Source organism: Hyalella azteca, unplaced genomic scaffold (assembly GCF_000764305.2).
Source record: "Hyalella azteca isolate HAZT.00-mixed unplaced genomic scaffold, Hazt_2.0.2 contig8712, whole genome shotgun sequence".
Classification (NCBI taxonomy): domain Eukaryota; kingdom Metazoa; phylum Arthropoda; class Malacostraca; order Amphipoda; family Hyalellidae; genus Hyalella; species Hyalella azteca.
Genome location: NW_025938798.1, coordinates 135294 through 155317, shown reverse-complemented (window position 1 = coordinate 155317; position 20024 = coordinate 135294). Strand labels below are relative to the sequence as shown.

The 20024-nt window shown below is 36.7% G+C and overlaps 1 protein-coding gene across 1 annotated transcript; it reads right to left on the bottom strand.

Annotated features, from left to right (window-relative positions):
* Positions 1 to 157: 157 nt before the first annotated feature.
* On the bottom strand, positions 158 to 11299 carry LOC108678259 (sphingomyelin phosphodiesterase). The gene is given in 15 exon segments (XM_047881721.1): positions 158 to 1283; positions 2397 to 2444; positions 2447 to 2640; positions 4044 to 4230; positions 4543 to 4713; positions 5278 to 5481; positions 5972 to 6144; positions 6965 to 7077; positions 8304 to 8598; positions 8882 to 9076; positions 9276 to 9368; positions 9448 to 9454; positions 9534 to 9841; positions 10388 to 10506; positions 10945 to 11299. Coding segments are annotated over 15 exon segments (2331 nt in total). The 5' UTR covers positions 11042 to 11299; the 3' UTR covers positions 158 to 1156.
* Between the last annotated feature and the right edge of the window lie 8725 nt (positions 11300 to 20024).

Genomic DNA, 20024 nt, shown 5'->3' with positions numbered 1-20024 from the left:
AAAGTAAAAACTTGAATTCAAGTCAAGAAAAATAATTCTGAAAACAATTCATTTTGATAGTAACAAAATATACAAAACATTTGATGTCAACAGAAACATAATAACAAAAATAAATGATATCTGAGCGTCATTACATGACATCCGTGAGAGTTTTTATGTCATTATTTAATTGCTTGTGGGATGAAGCAAACCGTGATAGAATTTTTACAACACTCGGAGAAATGAGAGGCTTATTGTTCTAATAACAATGCACTTATAGACCTTTTATGTGGGTCATTCTAACACAGTTTAGCCCGGAAAAAGCGCGTATATCAGTGATACGTCCGCTCTCCGCTCGTGCTCTGGGTAAGAAAGTGTGTCATTCTTTGGACAATATTTTTTTGCAGGTTAAATTAATACAGAAAATTCTGTAGATATTATTAAGTAGAACTTCATATTGCTCACGAATAAGCGTAATAGTTACAAATAATTATTCAGCTTTTAATAACAATTCAATATACAATAATAATAATTACAATAAGCTGAATCTTCACCTGATAACCACATACGATTCCTAATTATTATTATCTGGGTTAATTCTTATTATTTTCTGGGATAATTCGTTTCGAATGCTGACATTTTCCTCTTAAAGTTCATCTAAAAAACCAGCCAAGTTATTCATTTTACAATGAATATTTTCTGATGCAAAAGAGTAACTAAAGTTCAGGTTGTCTTCGGTTAAAATATTTCAAAACTTTGCGTAGAAATCTTCAAGTTTTCCAATGACATCGTCAACATGTCATTTAACTTTGTTATTTGCAAATCTTATTTAAAACATTTTTAAATATCCAGAGAATGTGTGGAATCATAATTGAATTTATAATTTATAATTTAAATAAAGTCACATTTGAAATCATCTCTCACTGTCACGCTGCGCATTTGACAGCAAATATACAGGAATATAAATCTCCTAAATCCGTATTATTAGAAATAAAAAAACAATGGACAAAAATGTACAAATAATGTCTTACAAAATTGCAAAATTCAGGCTTCAGAAGAGTCTTGCAACAACATAAGTGGGCGATATATATTATGTGCACACACAATGACTGCCTCGCCCATTTCTCATCAAATAATAAGCTACAATTTGTTTAGGTACTCCTATAGGCCTAGAGGGTCAGCCTCTAGGCCTACATTTTTTCGGTAGAAATTTGTCGCCTTCAACAATAGAACAAACGATCTCCTGCTGACAGCGATAGCCACAGCCTTCCTTGAGCAGAGGGTCGCTCGCCTTCACGTGGTATCTGCAAAATTGGGATAATAATAAATATAAATTTATTTATATTATTTAATAATAATAATTAATTATTATTATTTATAATTTAATCTCCTGCTGACAGCGATAGCCACAGCCTTCCTTGAGCAGAGGGTCGCTCGCCTTCACGTGGTATCTGCAAAATATGGTGCTTATTATGTTATAAAATGTTATTTTGTGTTGTATTATATTATATTATATTATATTATATTATGTAATATTATATTATATTATATTATATTATATTATATTATATTATATTATACCTGTCTCTTATACACATCTAGATGTGTATAAGAGACATATATTATATTATATTGTAATATATTATTAATGCTTCTTGTAAGTGCTTAAATGTATTAAACTAACATGTATATTCTTTATTGTGATCTTATTAATGCTACTTTGAGGCTTGTAACTGTATACTGTACTTTGAGGCAATAAAGACATGTGCAATGCCTTGAGTCGTTCGAAAAAAAAAACACATTGATCGTCACTGAGAGAAAAGGCCTGATATATTGGCTCAGATATCAGTCTTTTAAAGATTTCAATTCATATCACACATGACACGTGAGCAAGACAGCGATAATTCGTGCACCCAGAAATCGTGTAGACGTTTAAAATGCGTGAAAGTGCGTAAAATGGTAAAAAAATCGCAATGTGCTGCTTGGGCAAAACATTTCGTGCTACTGCAGCTATACATTAGAATATAGGAAAATTTACTTTCTATACATCAGCCAAACTGAACACAACAGCTAAAATAAACAGTTAACAGTTAACAATTAACAATAATTAACAGCTAACAGTTAACAGTTAATAGGACCAGTGACAACACATGTGCACGATAGATATTAGCTTTTACCCCATACATACATATACTCCATGAATTGGGATATCTGAAGCCTCTAATTAAAACAGAAGCAAAATTACTTGAGGTTGCTGTGCCGCGCTTGTCCACACGACTTACAAATTCAACGTATACTTATCTTACCTTACATTTAATCTGAAGAGCCAGACAGTACAAGGTAAGGCGCAAACAAATTTATTTAAGTAAACGTGTTGGTATCCCTGGCAATCCTATGGGCCAGGTTATCCCACTCACTTGTAAAATTCAGCACCAAAGTTGGTATCCCTGGCTATCCTATGTGTTTTCCCACTCACTTGTAAAATTCAGCACCAAAGTTGGTATCCCTGGCTATCCTATGGGCCAGGTTGTCCCAGTCCTTGGCCTCGAGCGCTGCCATTTTAAGGTCGCGTTTGGCCCGGTACAGTAGCTGCCACCGAGGCTCGTCGTAGACGTTGGCCTCCGTCAGGTTCATGAAGTAGGTCTCGTAGTCCAGCACAGACTGGTGATGGAATAAATTTAGTAGCTTATAATAGTTATAATTGTAAATAAAGGTTTAAGCAATTGTTTCAGTAGCTTCTTCAGTGTTCAGTAGCTTCTAATAGTTATAATTGTAAAGAAAGGTTTTAGTAATTGTTTCAGTAGCTTCTTATAGTTATAATTGTTAATAAAGTTTAAGTCACCGTCAGGTTCATGAAGTACGTCTCGTAGTCCAGCACCGACTGGTGATGGAACAAATTCAGTAGCTTCTAATAGTTATGATTGTAAATAAAGTTTAAGTAATTGTATCAGTAGCTTCTTCTTATAGTTATAATTGTTAATAAAGTTCAAGTCACCGTCAGGTTCATGAAGTATGTCTCGTAGTTCAGCACCGACTGGTGATGGCAATGGAATATATTCAGTAGCTTCTAATTGTTATAATTGTGAATAAAGTCTAAGTAATTGTTTCAGTAGCTTTTTCTAATAGTCATAATTGTAAAGAAAGGTTTTAGTAATTGTTTCAGTAGCTTATAATAGTCATAATTGTAAAAAAAGGTTTAAGTAATTGTTTCAGTAGCTTCTTCTAATAGTTATAATTGTGAATAAAGTTTAAATAATTGTTTCAGTAGCTTCTTCTAATAGTTATAATTGTGAATAAAGTTTAAATAATTGTTTCAGTAGCTTCTTCTAATAGCAATAATTGGGAATAAGGTTTAAGTAATTGTTTCGGTAGTTTCTTATAATAGGTGTGAATTTTAATGTAGGTTTGAATAATCGTGTCAGTAGGTTCTTCGATTCGTTATGATTATAAATATTGGTTTATATAACAATTGAAGTAGTTTATTCCTATAATTTACAATAAATGAAAAAAGGCGGTCTGAAAATAAAATTCAAATAAGGTATTTCAGGAATAAAAACATATCTTTCAATCCAGCCTGGTGAAAATAGTGCTGGGATTGAATATTGAAACGCGATAGATTTGAATATTAGAAATAAACCCCCGAGATATTGAAGGACTTTTCCGCATTTGAAGGAGTTTTCCTCTTTAATAATATGTATAATTATTTTGTGCATCTCAATTAAAATAGAAGTTTCCTGGTCACAACATTGGACAGCACCTCTCTCATATTGAAGAAATATTATCGGTAAAAATAATAGTCCGGTAAAACTTTCTCCCATATTCACTTCATAAAACTTAGGGTAAAACATTCTCCTCTTATTACAAAGAAAATAAAATACTAATAAAAACGCTCAGCACTTTCTTAAACATCCACTTCACAGGATTATGGGTCACGCATTTTTCTCTAATTTAAAATACCTGATTGCCAAAATAACTAACCTGAAAAACATGGTCTTTTCCAACATTCACCCCACGCCCCACTATAGTACTCTACATCCACCCCACACCCCCACTAGTAGTCTCACCCTAGTGCTGTAGTCACCGTCTACATAGTAGATGGTGAAGGACGGGTTCAGTTGGTAGAAGGGCCCGTTACTGGGAGTGAGGTACTCGACGCCTATTGGCACGTCGGGCGCCCGCACGTCGAAGTGCAGCAGTACCGTGTCACGGTGGCAGTGTCCGTAAAACTGACCTCGAATTATCCTCGAAAACCTGTATAAAGTAAAATAAGTTAGGATGTTGCTTTTCTATAATCCGTAAGATAGAATATTTCTGCAAACAATTTTTTAGAAGATTTTGCTTTTTAATTTACCTATAGTAGGTGTTTTACTGGAATTTTTGGTCAGCGTTGCCATCGCGACCAATCACAAAGTTATCGAGCACAGAAAACTTTTGTAAAAATGAGCTTGTCTAATCGACCTAATTCATTATGAATTTTTATCTTCCTGCCCATAAATTGTTATCATCCGAATACCATACATACCAATGACCACGTAAAGTTGATTGCCACTGGTAACCAGTTACCTGGTGACTATCCTGGAGAACTGATGGCCCCACTCCTCATAGCAGTCCCCATACAGAGGGCCCATGTGGCCTATGATGTGCACGTATTCCCCATTTGCTTCCGCCTTCAGCAGCTCTGCTACGAGCCAACTTAGGATGTTGCCAGGGTCGACGCTTTTGAGGAGGACCCACCTGAAATGAATGAAAGGACCCACCTGAAATGAATGAAAGGACCCATCTGAAATGAATGAAAGGACCCATCTGAAATGAATGAAAGGACCCATCTGAAATGAATGAAAGGACCCACCTCAAATGACGACAAGTAATTAGTTATAGTGATCAACTGTACCGACACGATAATCTTTTAGATGAATAGCAATAATAATTTCCTTTCTACTGTTGTTTATAAGCATTTAAGTACGTAAATAAAATAATTTCAATGATTAACCTGATTTAACAACGGCTTCGTGCTTTGATGATGCAGAGAAAGACTAACTATTTGAGTTTCAAAATGAGCAATGATATTTTCCTTTGAGTGATCAGCTCTTCAGATAATTTAGCATGAATTGCCAAAATCTGTGAAGGTGCAACTCAAATAAATTATGCTAAACAAGGAGTTTGATTAATCTAAAAAACGGTAACTTTTCATTAATTGGAGGAACAATATATAGATGAATAATTTCATTTAAATTTGCATTCTTTCCTACAAATTCTAATTTTCCATCCTAGCTTCAAGAGTGCCGTATAATGTCTCACAGATTGAGCTTGTAGCAGAAGTTTGTGTTGATGGAAATTATCCTGAATCCTTCCCTGACCAACGCAGAGTAGGAACCTGTGACCCAAGCCTGCGGTGAGATCTTGCGTCCTGGCAGCCAACTCTGCCACTGCTCTGCCAGCAGACTGTACAGCCACTGGTTGTTGAAGTGACGTCTTATTTTAGGGACTTCTGGTGGCGGGAAGCTGAGGGGAAAAATTATTTGAAGACTGTACAAAATAAAAAAAACTACAAGACATGCATGTACCGATACAGGTGCTTACAGTAGTGCCTGATTTTCGGGAATGCGGTTTAAATGGACGGGGAACTGAGTTAAAAACTGGATTTTGGGACATTTCCTGCCTCTGGTAGAGGGTAAGGGCAGAAAAACGAGGTTTTGAGACATTTCATGACTCTGGTTGTTGGCATGGCCCCTAATTTTTGAAGCTTCTTGTGGCAGGATACCATATCATGACGCATGACATTTTCTAACTCAGGTGCGGCAGACACTTCCTACTCGAAAGCTTCTCGCCTTCATAACATACAGCGAAACAAAATATATTTTAGACATCCCTTAATTGGTTTTAATTCAGCATGAGAAGTTTGTCCCTCCTTGATAATAATGCAAGGAGTTGCGATGGATATGAATCAAAACGTATAACAAGGAAGATTGAAGTTTAGTCTAAAATTTCGTACCTGTCTCTGGGGGAAATCTCGTGGTTTCCCACAGCCCCGAAGATGGGGATGGTGGGGAAGTAATATCGTATCATATCCCCCACTCTGTTGATGTTGACGCTGTTGTCGCGACGGTTGATTTTCCAGAGATCGTGCGCGACGCTATCCCCGGTCCACATAACGTAGTCTATATCCTGCAACATACATAGTCAGGATCACTGCCCTGTACCTTAAAACACTGGAAAATACAGATTATTTTATGCTGTCTGAGTCCATTAACATTTTCAATGACAGTAATTAGCTCCCTATTATAGGTAATGATCCTATTAGGCAGTACTCATCAAACCGGGTGGTCCATGCTGGTGTACTACGAATTACTGATAATTTAAGGTACTAAGTACTCATCGTACCGGGTGGTGCTCGCTGATGTACTACCAATTACTGATACTTTAAGGTACTAAGTACTCATCGTACCGGGTGGTGCTCCCTGATGTACTACCAATTACTGATACTTTAAGGCACTAAGTACTCATCGTACCGTGTGGTCCACGCTGGTGTACTACCAATTACTGATACTTTAAGGTACTAAGTACTCATCGTACCGGGTGGTGCTCGCTGATGTTCTACCAATTACTGATACTCTAAGATACTAAGTACTCATCGTACCGGGTGGTGCTCACTGATGTACTACCAATTACTGATACTTCAAGGTACTATATAAGTACTCTACTTAGTACTCTTAGTACTTGGTGGCCCAGTGGTTATAGTTCAGAGTACCAAGATTGGAGCAGAGAGGCGCGGGTTCGATCCCAGCTCTGTGCGCCAGTTTCTGGTCAGAATCGGCGTGGAGGCCGGGCGGTTAAGCACAGCGGAATTGTAGCAGTGAGTTGCGAGTTCGAAACCGCAAAAGCTGTGAATGTTCTGCGATGTTAAGAACAGCGACAGGCCTACGGCCTACTAAACGCTGAAACCGCTATTATTATTATTATTATATTATTATAGTACTCATCGTACCGGGTGGTGCTCGCTGATGTGGCGCAGCATATTGTCCACCAACACGCGCGGTGTATCACACGCGCGGTAGTCTCCGTATTTCCCTGCACCATCCCAGTAATTTTGTGCTCGTCCTGGGCAGTGAAGCAATACCTTGGTTAGAATTAATATATTACTTAAATTACAGAAATTGAAAGTATTGAAAGCGCAGACTTTGAATTGAAGCAATACCTTGCTTAGAACTAGGATATTATTTAAATTTCAGCTCGTCCTGGGCAGTGAAGGTAATACCTTAGTTAGAACTAGAATATTATTTAAATTGCAGAAATTGAAAGTGTTTGAAAGCGCAGACTTTGAATTGACCAATAAAATAATCTGGTGAAAATTAAAAAAACTATTTAGGTCTTAGATACAGAAAAGTGAGGACTTTTAATTGGCTGACATTCATTGAAGTTGCGTATTTTAGCAGCTTACGTGTTACAGAAACGAATGGATTTTATAGACCGATTCTTCAACATGGAATTAAAAAATATAACGATCAAAGCCAACGATAGTTTGTTTGAAAATCAGTGTGGATAAAAAACGTCTGGTCATGTTGAACCACTTCACTATCTTCAAGTTAAGCATTGAGCAGCAAATGAAATACCAAATTAAACAAAACTTTTGAATAACTTTCGTCTAAAGTTCATAAAACAGCACCCATCAAATTAAACATCTTCCTTTTGTAGGCAATGTAGTCTGTCAGCTATGGCTTGGACTTTTCAAACAATAACATATTTAGTTTAGAGACTTAACATTGACAACCCCGTATCATTACAATAAAAATTTAAAATTTTGCCTACTTTAGACCCTTAGCTATCAACTATTTATCTGTATGACCCGTCCATACATATAATACTAGATAATTTCAGTATGATAATTAGGACTACAATTATTATTCATGTCATTAGTATTCTAAATATTTTGTTATTAATTTGATACTAATCAATTTGCCTCTGTAAAACTAATATTAGTACTATAATAATTACAATAATTTATAATTAAGGTACAAATTGACATACCACTATCGTCCCGACAGCACACAGGATTATTTATGTCATTAGTATTCTAAATATTTTATAATTAATTTAATATTAATCAATTTGCTCTGTAAAACTAATATTAGTATTATAATTACAATAATTTAATATTAAGGTACAAATTAACATACCACTATCATCCCGGCAGCACACCGGATTATTTATGTCATTAGTATTCTAAATATTTTGTTATTAATTTGATAATAATCAATTTTTCTCCGTAAAACTAATATTAGTACTATAATTACAATAATTTATAATTAAGGTACAAATTGACATACCACTATCGTCCCGGCAGCACACCGGGGCCTGGCAGTGGGCGTTAGCACCGCGCCTGTACTTGGGGTCGTAATGGATGTCGGTGAGATGCAGCACTTTCAGGTACGGCCGACCGTCGTTGAAGAGTCTGTCCCGATCCGGGATTTTGATTTTCGGTGTCCCGATGTACGTAACACTCAAGCGTTGCTTGCTGCTGCGGTCCGCTGCTACAGCGCGACCTGTCCGTTGAATGGGCGCGAATGTTTCGTTTGCGCTGTGGAACACTTCTGTTGATGAGCCGGCTGTCACGCTGTCGAACTAATACGGAAATATTAATGTAAACTCTTTGCGTCCGTAAGACAAAAAAAATTTAACGCCTGTCATGGGGGAATTTAAATCTTAGACCTATCGAAAAGTTCGTCTACTAAATGGGATTTTAATCGAGTCCGAGCCAACTTTGATACAGAACTAAAAGGCGAACCACAAACCCTCACTCTATCTGAACTCACCCTATCATAACTCACCCTATCTGAACTCACCCTATCTGAACACACCCTATCATATAACTCACCCTATCATAACTCACCCTATCATAACTCACCCTATCATAGTATCCATTTACAAGATTATTAGCTTCGTACGCGTAGAGGTTATCAGCAGGTACAGGCAGCTGGACGGTCCAGCGGGGCCCCCTGAAGATACCACAGCTCTTGGGCCCCACTGCGATGGACAGGAGAAGCGCACAGATCTGCTGTGGCGTCGTGCGACTGTGGCGGAATACGTACAGCACCACGCCCTGGACCGGGGCTAGTCTCAGTCATTTTATATAGGGACTATTTCATATGGATTTTTCTATTTGTTTAAATAAATTTTCCATTCTGAAATAGCAAGGCCCATTGTCATAAGGGTGATCGTTTGTTGCGCAAACAATATTTATTTTGGACATCAGTACAATCTCGTAATTTTTTTTAATATTACCTATATTTTTCTGATACCTTCTCCCTGTTGATGATACCGGAGCAGACGATCTTGTTGCGGTAGAAGAAGAGGTAGCAGATCTTCTCGAGCTCTTGAACCTTACCTTCTCCCTGTTGATGATGTCAGAGCAGACGTTCATGTTGCGGTAGAAGAAGAGGTAGCAGATCTTCTCGAGCTAATGAACCTTACCTTCTCCCTGTTGATGATGCCGGAGCAGATGTTCTTGTTGCGGTAGAAGAAGAGGTAGCAGATCTTCTCGAGCTAATGAACCTTACGTTCTCCCTGTTGATGATACCGGAGCAGACGATCTTGTTGCGGTAGAAGAAGAGGTAGCAGATCTTCTCGAGCTAATGAACCTTACCTTCTCCCTGTTGATGATGCCGGAGCAGACGATCTTGTTGCGGTAGAAGAAGAGATAGCAGATCTTCTCGAGAACGCTGATGAGGGGGCCAACGGGCGCATTACTCCTGGCAAAAGCGAGCGCGAACTTGGCCAGCCCGATGCAGGCCGAACACTCGGGCAGCAGCCCGGAGAATGTTCGCGCGGTGTTGTATGTAGGCTCCGTTCTGATGAAGGCGATCATCTGTACGACATGAATAGGCCGGTCATGTGCGAAAAGTTTCAATGAAATATATAATATATTGATTGGTGTTGGGATTGTTCAAAAGAAGCGACTCATTTGCTAACATTTCGGTACATGCAACGAGTGCATATGCGGCGTTTTATTCTAGTTTGATATATAATGTGCATAAAGTTAAATCAGAACATTTTCCAACCTAGATCTCAATTTTAGGTTGGGCATGCCCGTTCTTCTGATCTTGTCTATAACTTACTGATGTGGCGTTCATATTTACCGTTCGAATGTGGCCGGGAATTTACTAATATGGCGTTCAAATTTACCGCTCGAATATTGCCTGCAACTCACTAATGGGGCGTTCAAATTTACCGTTCGAATATTCCCGGGAATTCACTAATGGGGCTTTCCTATTTACCGCTCGAATATGGCCTGGAATTTACTAATGTGGCGTTCAAATTTACCGTTCAAATATGGCCTGTAATTTATTATATGGCGTTCAGATTTACCGTTCTAATATCACCGGTAATTTACTAATATTACGTTCAGATTTACCGTTCGAATATGGCCGGGAATTTCATGCGTCTCGTTGTAGAAGGACTGGGCGAGGGGTACTATTGGCTGGTAGATCTGAGCGTAGAGCAGATCGTCTTCGTGTGGAGTGAGCTGCGAACCTGAGGGGGATTAATGTTATAATTAATAAAAATATAGCGAGCGATTACATTTATCATTCATGTTTAATGAATAGGAACCTAATATTCATGTAAAATAGCATCTTGATACATGAATCATGAACGTTTTAATTTACCCTCGACTGATAAATTTCATGTGTATACAGCACTTCTCTGATTATGATCATTATTAATTATTTTAAACATGTACGAAGGAAAGTTACTTCTTATGGCGTAAGTGCAAGATATTATGCCTATATAAATTACTGTTTTATCTCGAATTTAAAATTTAATGTCGAAGCTTTCACCCTTAGCAAGTTTGCCACCAAGAAGTTCAGCAATAATGTAATATAATATATTATAATTTAATATAATATAATATATAATATCATATAATTATAATATAATATAATATAATATAATATAATATATCACACTCACACGTAGGGACCGAGGTTGCCCCCAATAACACCAGCAGGAGGAGAGCTGTGGGTGCGAGCTTCTGAACGATGTCTCCAGAAGAATACCCACGTTCCATGATCTAAATTACTGAGCAATCGTACCATCAAGTGATACACAACGATATCTAATTTAAATAAAAATTAAACTAACATTTAATAACAAATATTAAAGAGTAATCAGGATAGGAGATCAATGTTTGATTTAAGAAACATCGGATATAGGAGTTTGTTATGAGGTGTTCAGGATTTAGGTAGAAGCCGCTACTTGTACACCTTGACAGCTCCATGTGCCCGACTTGACGAGACCTCCTAATGTATGATTAAACATGGCAACTGTAAAATAAAAAAAGCAGTTTAGTTAATTATGTATACATTTTCCTCTGTGAATGATGTATTAATATTTTTTGATTTACATGTTTATTCCTTCAGTAGAATATTGCGTAAGATGGGTACATTGTGATGAAGATTAATCTATGTTCGCATAAACAGCATGTGTTAGTGGTATATTTTGTAGTCCCGGGGTATATGAGTGAGTCGAACGATCTCATAAAACTGCAATGACAATAATATGATTCGGATGATCTTATACTTAGAGAAATAAATGGGACTTTGTTGGAATAATGATGCTCTTTTTACACTTGCATGGGTCAACCTGGTCCAGCTAGGCCCTGGAAGGAAAATCGTGTCAGTGCTACGTTTGCACTCTACTCATGTTATTTATAAGAAACTGCGTCACCACTGGATTTCATTTCACATTATCCAGAATTTAATGTAAGAATTTCTCAATCTGAATTATCATTAGGTTGACCTGGAAGGAAAATCGTGTCAGTGCTACGTCTGCACTCTACTCGTGTTATTTATAAGAAAGTGCGTCACCATTGGCAAAATATAACCCATGTATTGTTCACGGGCCATACTTTCAAAACTCGCTAAGTGAACGTAAGTACTTACGCTCTATTTTCTTGTCTATGATTGGTGGATTTTGCTTGAAAGGCCGTCAATGATTGGCTGATGAACTTACGATCTCTTAATTTTTTTTGAAAGTATGGGCCCTGAGTGACAAGACCAGTGGAGGCTAATAAAGTAAGTGAGACGTGGCGCCTGCGCTCAGCTGCTGCCAGGGGGCAGGAGAAAGTGATGGTGGAATGCTGCGGCCAACCTCATCGGATGGCACCAATTCCATGCCAATGCATTTAAAAGCCAATTCCATGCCAATGCATTTAAAAGCCAATTCCATGCCAATGCATTTAAAAGCCAATTCCATGCCAATGCATTTAAATTGAGCGGCATTGAAGAAAGACATGATAAGAAAATTCAATCCAAGTACCAATGTCAATAAAAATTATATATAGGGAATGTGTCTCCATAGAAAATGCATATTTCAAGGCACAAAAGTTTAAGAGATTAAGAGATTTTAGTCCTTATGAAATGACGAATTTGGAATAAGCGCTACTTTTTTATCTCATTTCAGTAGCAATGTTTTTTCATTTGTTTTCTTAATCAACTAGTAAGTATGTAATGAGTTCAGATTTATTTTGCCAAAAATTTCTTCTGCAAAAATGAATAGGTATAAATTTGAAATTGAGAGACTGCAAAAGTACAGAAGGTCAGTAGTGGCGGCCACTGCAAAAGTACAAGAGGCCAGTAGTGGCGGCCACTGCATATGTCAAATATCACCCGCTATAAACAATCGTGTTACAGGCCTCGTGTAAATGGTTATTGGGCCCATACCCAGTAAGTAGCACCAGTACAACAGGCCTGTTATAGTATGGTAAATAGTGGCGGTTAGTAGTGGCTGTGGCCGCAACAAGTGGCCACGTGTAAAAAGTATTTATTAATATTAACAATTAAATTTCCTGGTTAGCATAACAGGCACTATATAATAATAGCACAAACTAATAGCTTAATGCATTCCTGTCTGAGAAACTGATATGAATTGATGAACCATGCAGCGCAAACGGTACAAAATTGTCTATAAACATAATTAAAAAATTGGCATTACAATTTGTTTATTGTTGCAAATTGAAAATTGGCATCCATATACGCCTCAAGCGTTTATCATAGATTCTGCGTACATTAGAACCTCTAGAACATCAGGACTAACTTACGAATAGGAATTATTTAGCCAACTAACTTCGCATACGAATAATGCAAAATTTAATTTCAAAAAAATAAAAATTCAAGAAGTAATAATTATAGCAATGATAAGCAGGCTGCGCAGGTCTCCTACAGAGCTGCAGGCTGCTACAGGTCTCCTGCAGAGCTACAGGCTACGGCAGGTCTCNGATTGAAAGGCCGTCAATGATTGGCTGATGAACTTACGATCTCTTAACTTTTTTTGAAAGTATAGGTCCAGGACTTTATATTTCCTCAACACTTCTAAGGAGGAACTACTGAGAATGTAACGCGCCTCTGTGCTCTGCTGGTGATTATTTATAAATATAATTCCGCTCTCACATTGATATTTCGCTTAACCAAATCACATAACATGTTTCGCTTTACCAAGACTATTTATAAATTTAATTCCGCTCTCACATGGTAAATAAATTTGATTCCGCTCCCAAAAGAAACATGTTATGTGATTTCGCTTGGCGAAATCACATAACATGTTTCGCATTTCAAAACCACATAAGATGTTTCTCATTACCAAATCACATAACATGTTTCGCTTCGTCCGGTCGCGCTGTGCTAAGCTGTAGTCACTTCCTGGTCAGAGATGCGACCGAGAAAGTGCGGCGCGAAGAGTTTTTTTCGTCATGAAGCAAATGCTCCTAATTGTTACTATCCTGCGTCTGATATGCTGAATAATCTTTATTTATGCTGCNATTTCTTCAGTATAAATAGTAAATAGGAGAAAATCTTCAGTAAATTCAGCGTAAATAACTTTCCTCACACAGAGGAATAAGTGACACACTTATTTTCTTGAGTGACGGCTGCTGTGAGTGAGGAACTCAGCTTCCATTAGAGCTCCATGACACACTTATTTTCTTGAGTGACGGCTGCTGTGAGTGAGGAAGTCAGCTTCCATTAGAGCTCCATGACACACTTATTTTCTTGAGTGACTGCTGCTGTGAGTGAGGAACTCAGCTTCCATTAGAGCTCCATGACCCACTTATTTTATTGAGTGACCGCTAGGAAGAAGAGGTCTGCAGCGGCGGCAAGAAAGTAAAAGTGAAAAAGAAGTCCAGAAAAAAAAGTGAAAAGAAGTCCAGCGCAGCACGCCAGCAGCTGGCACTGCTGGCGTGCTGCGCTCGTTAGAAATTAGGGAGTGAACATCGTCTGAAATTATATAATATACTTTGAAATTATATAATATCATCTGAAATTATAAAAAATCATCTGATATGATATAATATAATTTTAAATTCTATAATATCATCTGAAAATATACAATATTATCTGCAATAGTATAATATCATCTGATATGATATAGCACCATTTGAAATGATATAATCTGATCTGAAATTATATAATATCATAATGTCATCTGAAATGATTCAATACTTCGACCCATTGATATGGTTTCAGAAATTATGTTCCATCACTTAAAAATATGAATGAGTAACATTGTCCAAATGGTGAAACACTTTCTTGCCCACAGATCGAGCAGAGAGCCGGCGTAGCACTGATACGACTCTTTCACCGGCCTTATGTGGGTCAGGACAACCCACATAAGACAATCGCTATTTGAACAATAACCCTTTCATTTCTCCCAGTGTAGTGAAAATTCATTTTCGGGTTACCATCAAACGCAAGCAAAATATAATGAATGAACATTAACATATATACTTAGCAGTGGAATATTAAATAAATAATTAATAAAACAATGATATAACGAATACTACTCATTCACGTAACTAAATACCATTCATCCATGCAAATGATAATTTTTTTCAAACTTCCAGAATTTTGGTTTTAAGAATCTATTCGTTCGCAGAATTCGCATTATAAATCCTTATCATTAAGGAATCCTTATCTTATTATAAACTCCCAATTAAGCCAGTGAGATCGCAACAGGAAGTCTTGTCTTCACATCACCGCGGCAGCGGCATGGAATGTGTAGAAAAAAATGTATATTTGTATAGTTCGGTAGACGTTTTATTTTATACATCGTTACGTTAGACAAGTAAAACGTATTAAACTTTTTACTAAACTATAAAGACCAGAGAATGCTTATTAATAATTTCATTAAATTATTACCGTTATAATTATTATTATACTTATACTTAATATTATAATTATTATTAGACATATTATTATAATTATTATTGTACATATTAATATAATTATTATAATAATTATTATTATTATTTAAATTATTAAAAAATGATTAGTAAGAAGTTTTGTAGTTGGTCTCCATCGCCCCCCCCCCTCCCAGATCTGTCTCGGTTACAAACAATTATTCGTATTTATCTTCTCATTAACTCTCATTATTCAGTTAATATTATTAGCTTATGCCACCAATTTAGGCTTAAGATAATCATTATTCAGTTAGCCTAATATTATCACCTGTAGTCACCAATTTAGGCTTAAGATAACATAATATATATTGAATTTTGTCCTTGGCAGGAGCCACTGCATTCTGCAAGGTTTTATGCCTTGTCCTTACATTTGAAAAAAAAACATGGCGAGACTATCGGGATCTTGAATTGCGCGACAAGTTTATAGCTGTCACTATTTAATAAAAATGTTTGGGCGTATCATAAGGAAAAATATAATATTCACAACAAATATTTATTCCGCAGTGAGTTCCATGCAGATTTCGATCTCAACTTCGGTAGTGAAAATGCGTCAATAAGAAATAAGAAAAAAATTAGGCCCTCTTAACGAGAAGCAAAAAAGAAATTTAATAAAAACAATTGTTGAATATTTCTACTGTTTTTTTTTAAATTATTTCTAAAACAATAAAGTCCTAGCCGCACTTAATTCTTCACTAACTTCGATGAAGCTAGTAATGCAGAAAAAATTTTAATTACATAAATTTCGTGTTTAAATCCATTGTGTGATCTTTGTGTTCTTCCATTTGACGCATCTCCTGCAATGGTTTTTTGAAGCTGTCCTTTCTCCATAAATAAACTTTGATGCAAATTGATATGAGAAACTATCTAAAGTCTTAATAACACATTGAAATAATCTGATGTGCTATACAAGCTGCTCTGTGTAGAGCACCTGCTGTGCTATACAAGTTTCACTAGAATAAATTGTAAAGTTTCTAGAGCATATTGTCCAACATTCTAAATAAATAACCTCTTCGGCAGAAAGTATTTTCTGATTTCATTAGTTGCGTTAAAAAATTTAACGTTCACACGTAAATTTATTGAGGTTAGTTACAGGCATGTCAATGAAATTGGTGCATGGACAATTAATTCTAATGGATTTCTTTTTAAAGCCACGTTCCTTCCAGAGCAATGGAAGTGGGTCAATGGAAATTATCAATGGAAGTGGGTCAATGGAAGTGGGTGAATGGAAATGGGTCAATGGAAGTGGGTCAATGGAAGTGGGTCAATGGAAGTAGGTCAATGGAAGTGGGTCAATGGAAGTGGGTCAATGGAAGTGGGTCAATGGAAGTGGCTCAATGGAAGTGGATCAATGGAAGTGGTCAATGGAAGTGGTGAATGGAAGTGGTCAATGGAAGTGGGTCAATGGAAGTGAGTCAACAGAAGCGGGCCAATGGAAGTGGGTCAATAGAAGTGGGTGAATGGAAGTGGGTCAATGTAAGTGGGTCAATGGAAGTGGGTCAATGGAAATGGGTTGTTAACCTCTTTTAAGCGAGTCGGCCGGTCAACAATGAAGTTAATGTCCTACCGGCATGCAAATAAATAACTGATACATTGTCTAAATATCGAAAAACTTCATGCCTATATGTGGGTCATCCGTATTGCCGGTTGACCAAAATTGGTCACTTTTATGGTTGTAAGAAATTCAAGTGAAAGCGTCGAAGAAAATTCCTAAGAAAGTATTAATGAAACGCTCTTAAAATATCAATTGAAGAGACATTCTGTATTAGGGAAATAAATCTAAAATCTAATTGGTGTGAAATGAAAACTTCTAGGTACAAATTATGTCAAAATAAAACAGATGTAGTTTCCGCGCGTATTTTTTTACATAAAACTTATTTTAATGAGAATATTTGGACAAAATACACAAAAAAATTTCTAAACGTACGCACTAACTCGTGTACAGCTTCAAGCAGGCAGCGCGTAGAACACTGCGGAGTAAAATTAAATGCGACAAAAATAATATAAATATTTTTGTGATTTACGCTTGCATGTATGTCTTTTTTCAGATGTGTTCACCGAGTACCGTGTAAAATGAACAATAGCTGTGAGCTCTAGTACAATGAGGGCTCTAGTACAATGAGGGCTCTAGTACAATAGTACAATGAGGGCTCTAGTACAATGAGGGCTCTAGTACAATGAGGGCTCTAGTACAATGAGGGCTCTAGTACAATGAGAGCTCTAGTACAATGAGAGCTCTAGTACAATGAGAGCTCTAGTACAATGAAGTTTTCGCACGCTAGGTTCCCTCCTCCAGGACGCCGCTAAGCTTGATCGCACGCAGCTGACACGCCGAATGCACGAGTGCTTGATTTGCATTCTAATTTATTTAAATCTATTGTAAACTTAATCTAACTTAATATTAAATTAATAGTTCTATTGGTTTACGCTTACCGCGAGATGGTATATGAGGGCTCTAAGAGTTGGCTCTATTTTTTGGCTTTTGTACAGCTGCGCTATACCAATAATAACACAATCCGTATACCAATACACAAGTCTTACCTATACACAAACCTCTGAACACAATCCTTATACCTATACACAATCCTACGCAATCCTAAAATAATTAATTAATTAATTAATTCAAATAATTTCTAATTAATTCATACTCAAACTGAAGAGATAAAAAAAATATTTTTAACAAGTATTGAAATGATGAGCATTTTATACTGAATTGTGATCTTATCAACGGAAGGAGTTGCATAGAGAGATAGTGCTTCTTGGTGGAGTGGTAGCACTATCTGGTAGAGTGGTAGCACTATCTGGTAGAGAGGTAGCGCTGTCTGGTAGAGTCTGTCTGGTAGAGAGGTAGCGCTGTCTGGTAGAGAGGTAGAGCTGTCTGGTAGAGAGATAGCGCTGTCTGGTAGAGAGGTAGAGCTGTCTGGTAGAGAGGTAGCGCTGTCTGGTAGACAGGTAGCGCTGTCTGGTAGAGAGGTAGCGCTGTCTGGTAGACAGGTAGCGCTGTCTGGTAGAGAGGTAGTGCTTCCTGGTGGAGTGGTAGCACTATCTGGTAGAGAGATAGCGCTGTCTGGTAGAGAAGTAGCGCTGTCTGGTAGAGTGGTAGCGCAGTAAGGCAGCGCTACCACTCTACCAGACAGCGGTTAAGTGGACAGGTTTCGGTTGGCAAAAGACCAACCCGCCGGTTGATTTACGAGACGCCGGCTGCGGTTGTAATGGGTTGTAATGCAAGGCGTCGGGTGTGGACTGAACCGGAAAGAAATGAGCCGGAATGTCATTGAACCCCTTAACCATTTGTGGGGTTAAGCATATAGAAGATCCAAATAAACCTTTAACCCCTTAACCGTATATGGGGTTCAGCAGGCACAAAACTCATATAAGCCTTGAACCCATTAAAAGTATAAAGGGTTCAGCGCATATGAGGTCCATGCAGGCTTTTAACCCCTTAACCATATAAGGGGTTCAGCATATACAATGTTTATTAAATCCATGAGCCTTAAACCAAGCACCCATATAAAAATGGAAATTTAATTTTTTTTTTCAAAAACCAAGATGTAAGAACTAAAAATGTAGTAAAATGTAGTAAAAAAAATGTAGTAAGAACTAAATCCATTTACATTTTATTTGATTTTCGGGCGCGCGGTACCAACTAATAAAGTTATTATATTTTTTATTGTTCACCGACATGTTTAATATTTGTGATATATTTCTTTTCATTCGCAGGTTTCCGGTCTTTTAACTTAACCTTACCCCAATAATATTTTGTATTCAAAATACAACTCCCGATGCTCCTTGTTTCTATAATCATCAAATGAAATACCATATATCAATAAAATGGAAACTTTTATCCCATTTTTTCCATTTACAAAACAGCCTATGATATTAATTGGGTAATAGTTCTATTTGTACCAATTCTTTGATCTGTTGATGAAATTGTGGAATTTAGGGACTTGATGACGCGTTATAGGATATTAGATTTATCAGAAATTTAAATTTTGCAAGAATTCTTCTTAAAAACATTCAGTTGGAGTTAGTACACCGTAAAGTTATATATGTTTTTATGTTTTATGTCATTACATACGATCACATTACATATGTATGTAATGTAATATGTATATAAGCCGGTCGTATACCGTAAAGCTATATAAGGTAAATCCGGTCACATACCGTAAAATTATAAGGTCAAGCCGATCATATACCATAAAATTCTAAAGTAAATCGCACGTATGCCGTAAAATTATAAGGTCGTGTCTTAGGTCTTCATAAAAATGGCAGAAAAATGTGGAATTTTTTGTGAATTTTTATTGTGAAATTTTTTTTCGTGAAATGAAATTTTTCGTGAAATTTTTTTTCGTGAAATTTTTCGTGAAATTTGATTCTGGAATGCGCTAGATTCTTCCCTGATATGGGACATATATGTCCTTGTATCCCCCTTTGTCCTAGCATTGCCCTCGGTTAAATTAAATATTTGGTGGTCTAAAAAACTAAGGCAGCTCCAATTGGATTGTATTACGCAATCTTTAAATTTGGATTCCATTACACAACCTTTAAATTTGGATTGTATTATACAATCTTCAAATTTGTTTTCTATTACGCAATGTTTAAATTTAGATTGTATTAAACAATCTTATAAATAAAATTGTTTTAAGCAATCTTTAAATTAGGATTTTATTAAACAATCTTTTAAATTAGGATTGTATTACGCAATCTTTAAATTTGTATCCTATTACACAATATTTAAATTAGGATTGTTTTAAGCAATCTTTAAATTTAGATTATATTATACTTGACTTAGGAAGTTTGAACTTGCACAAAAAATCTCCAG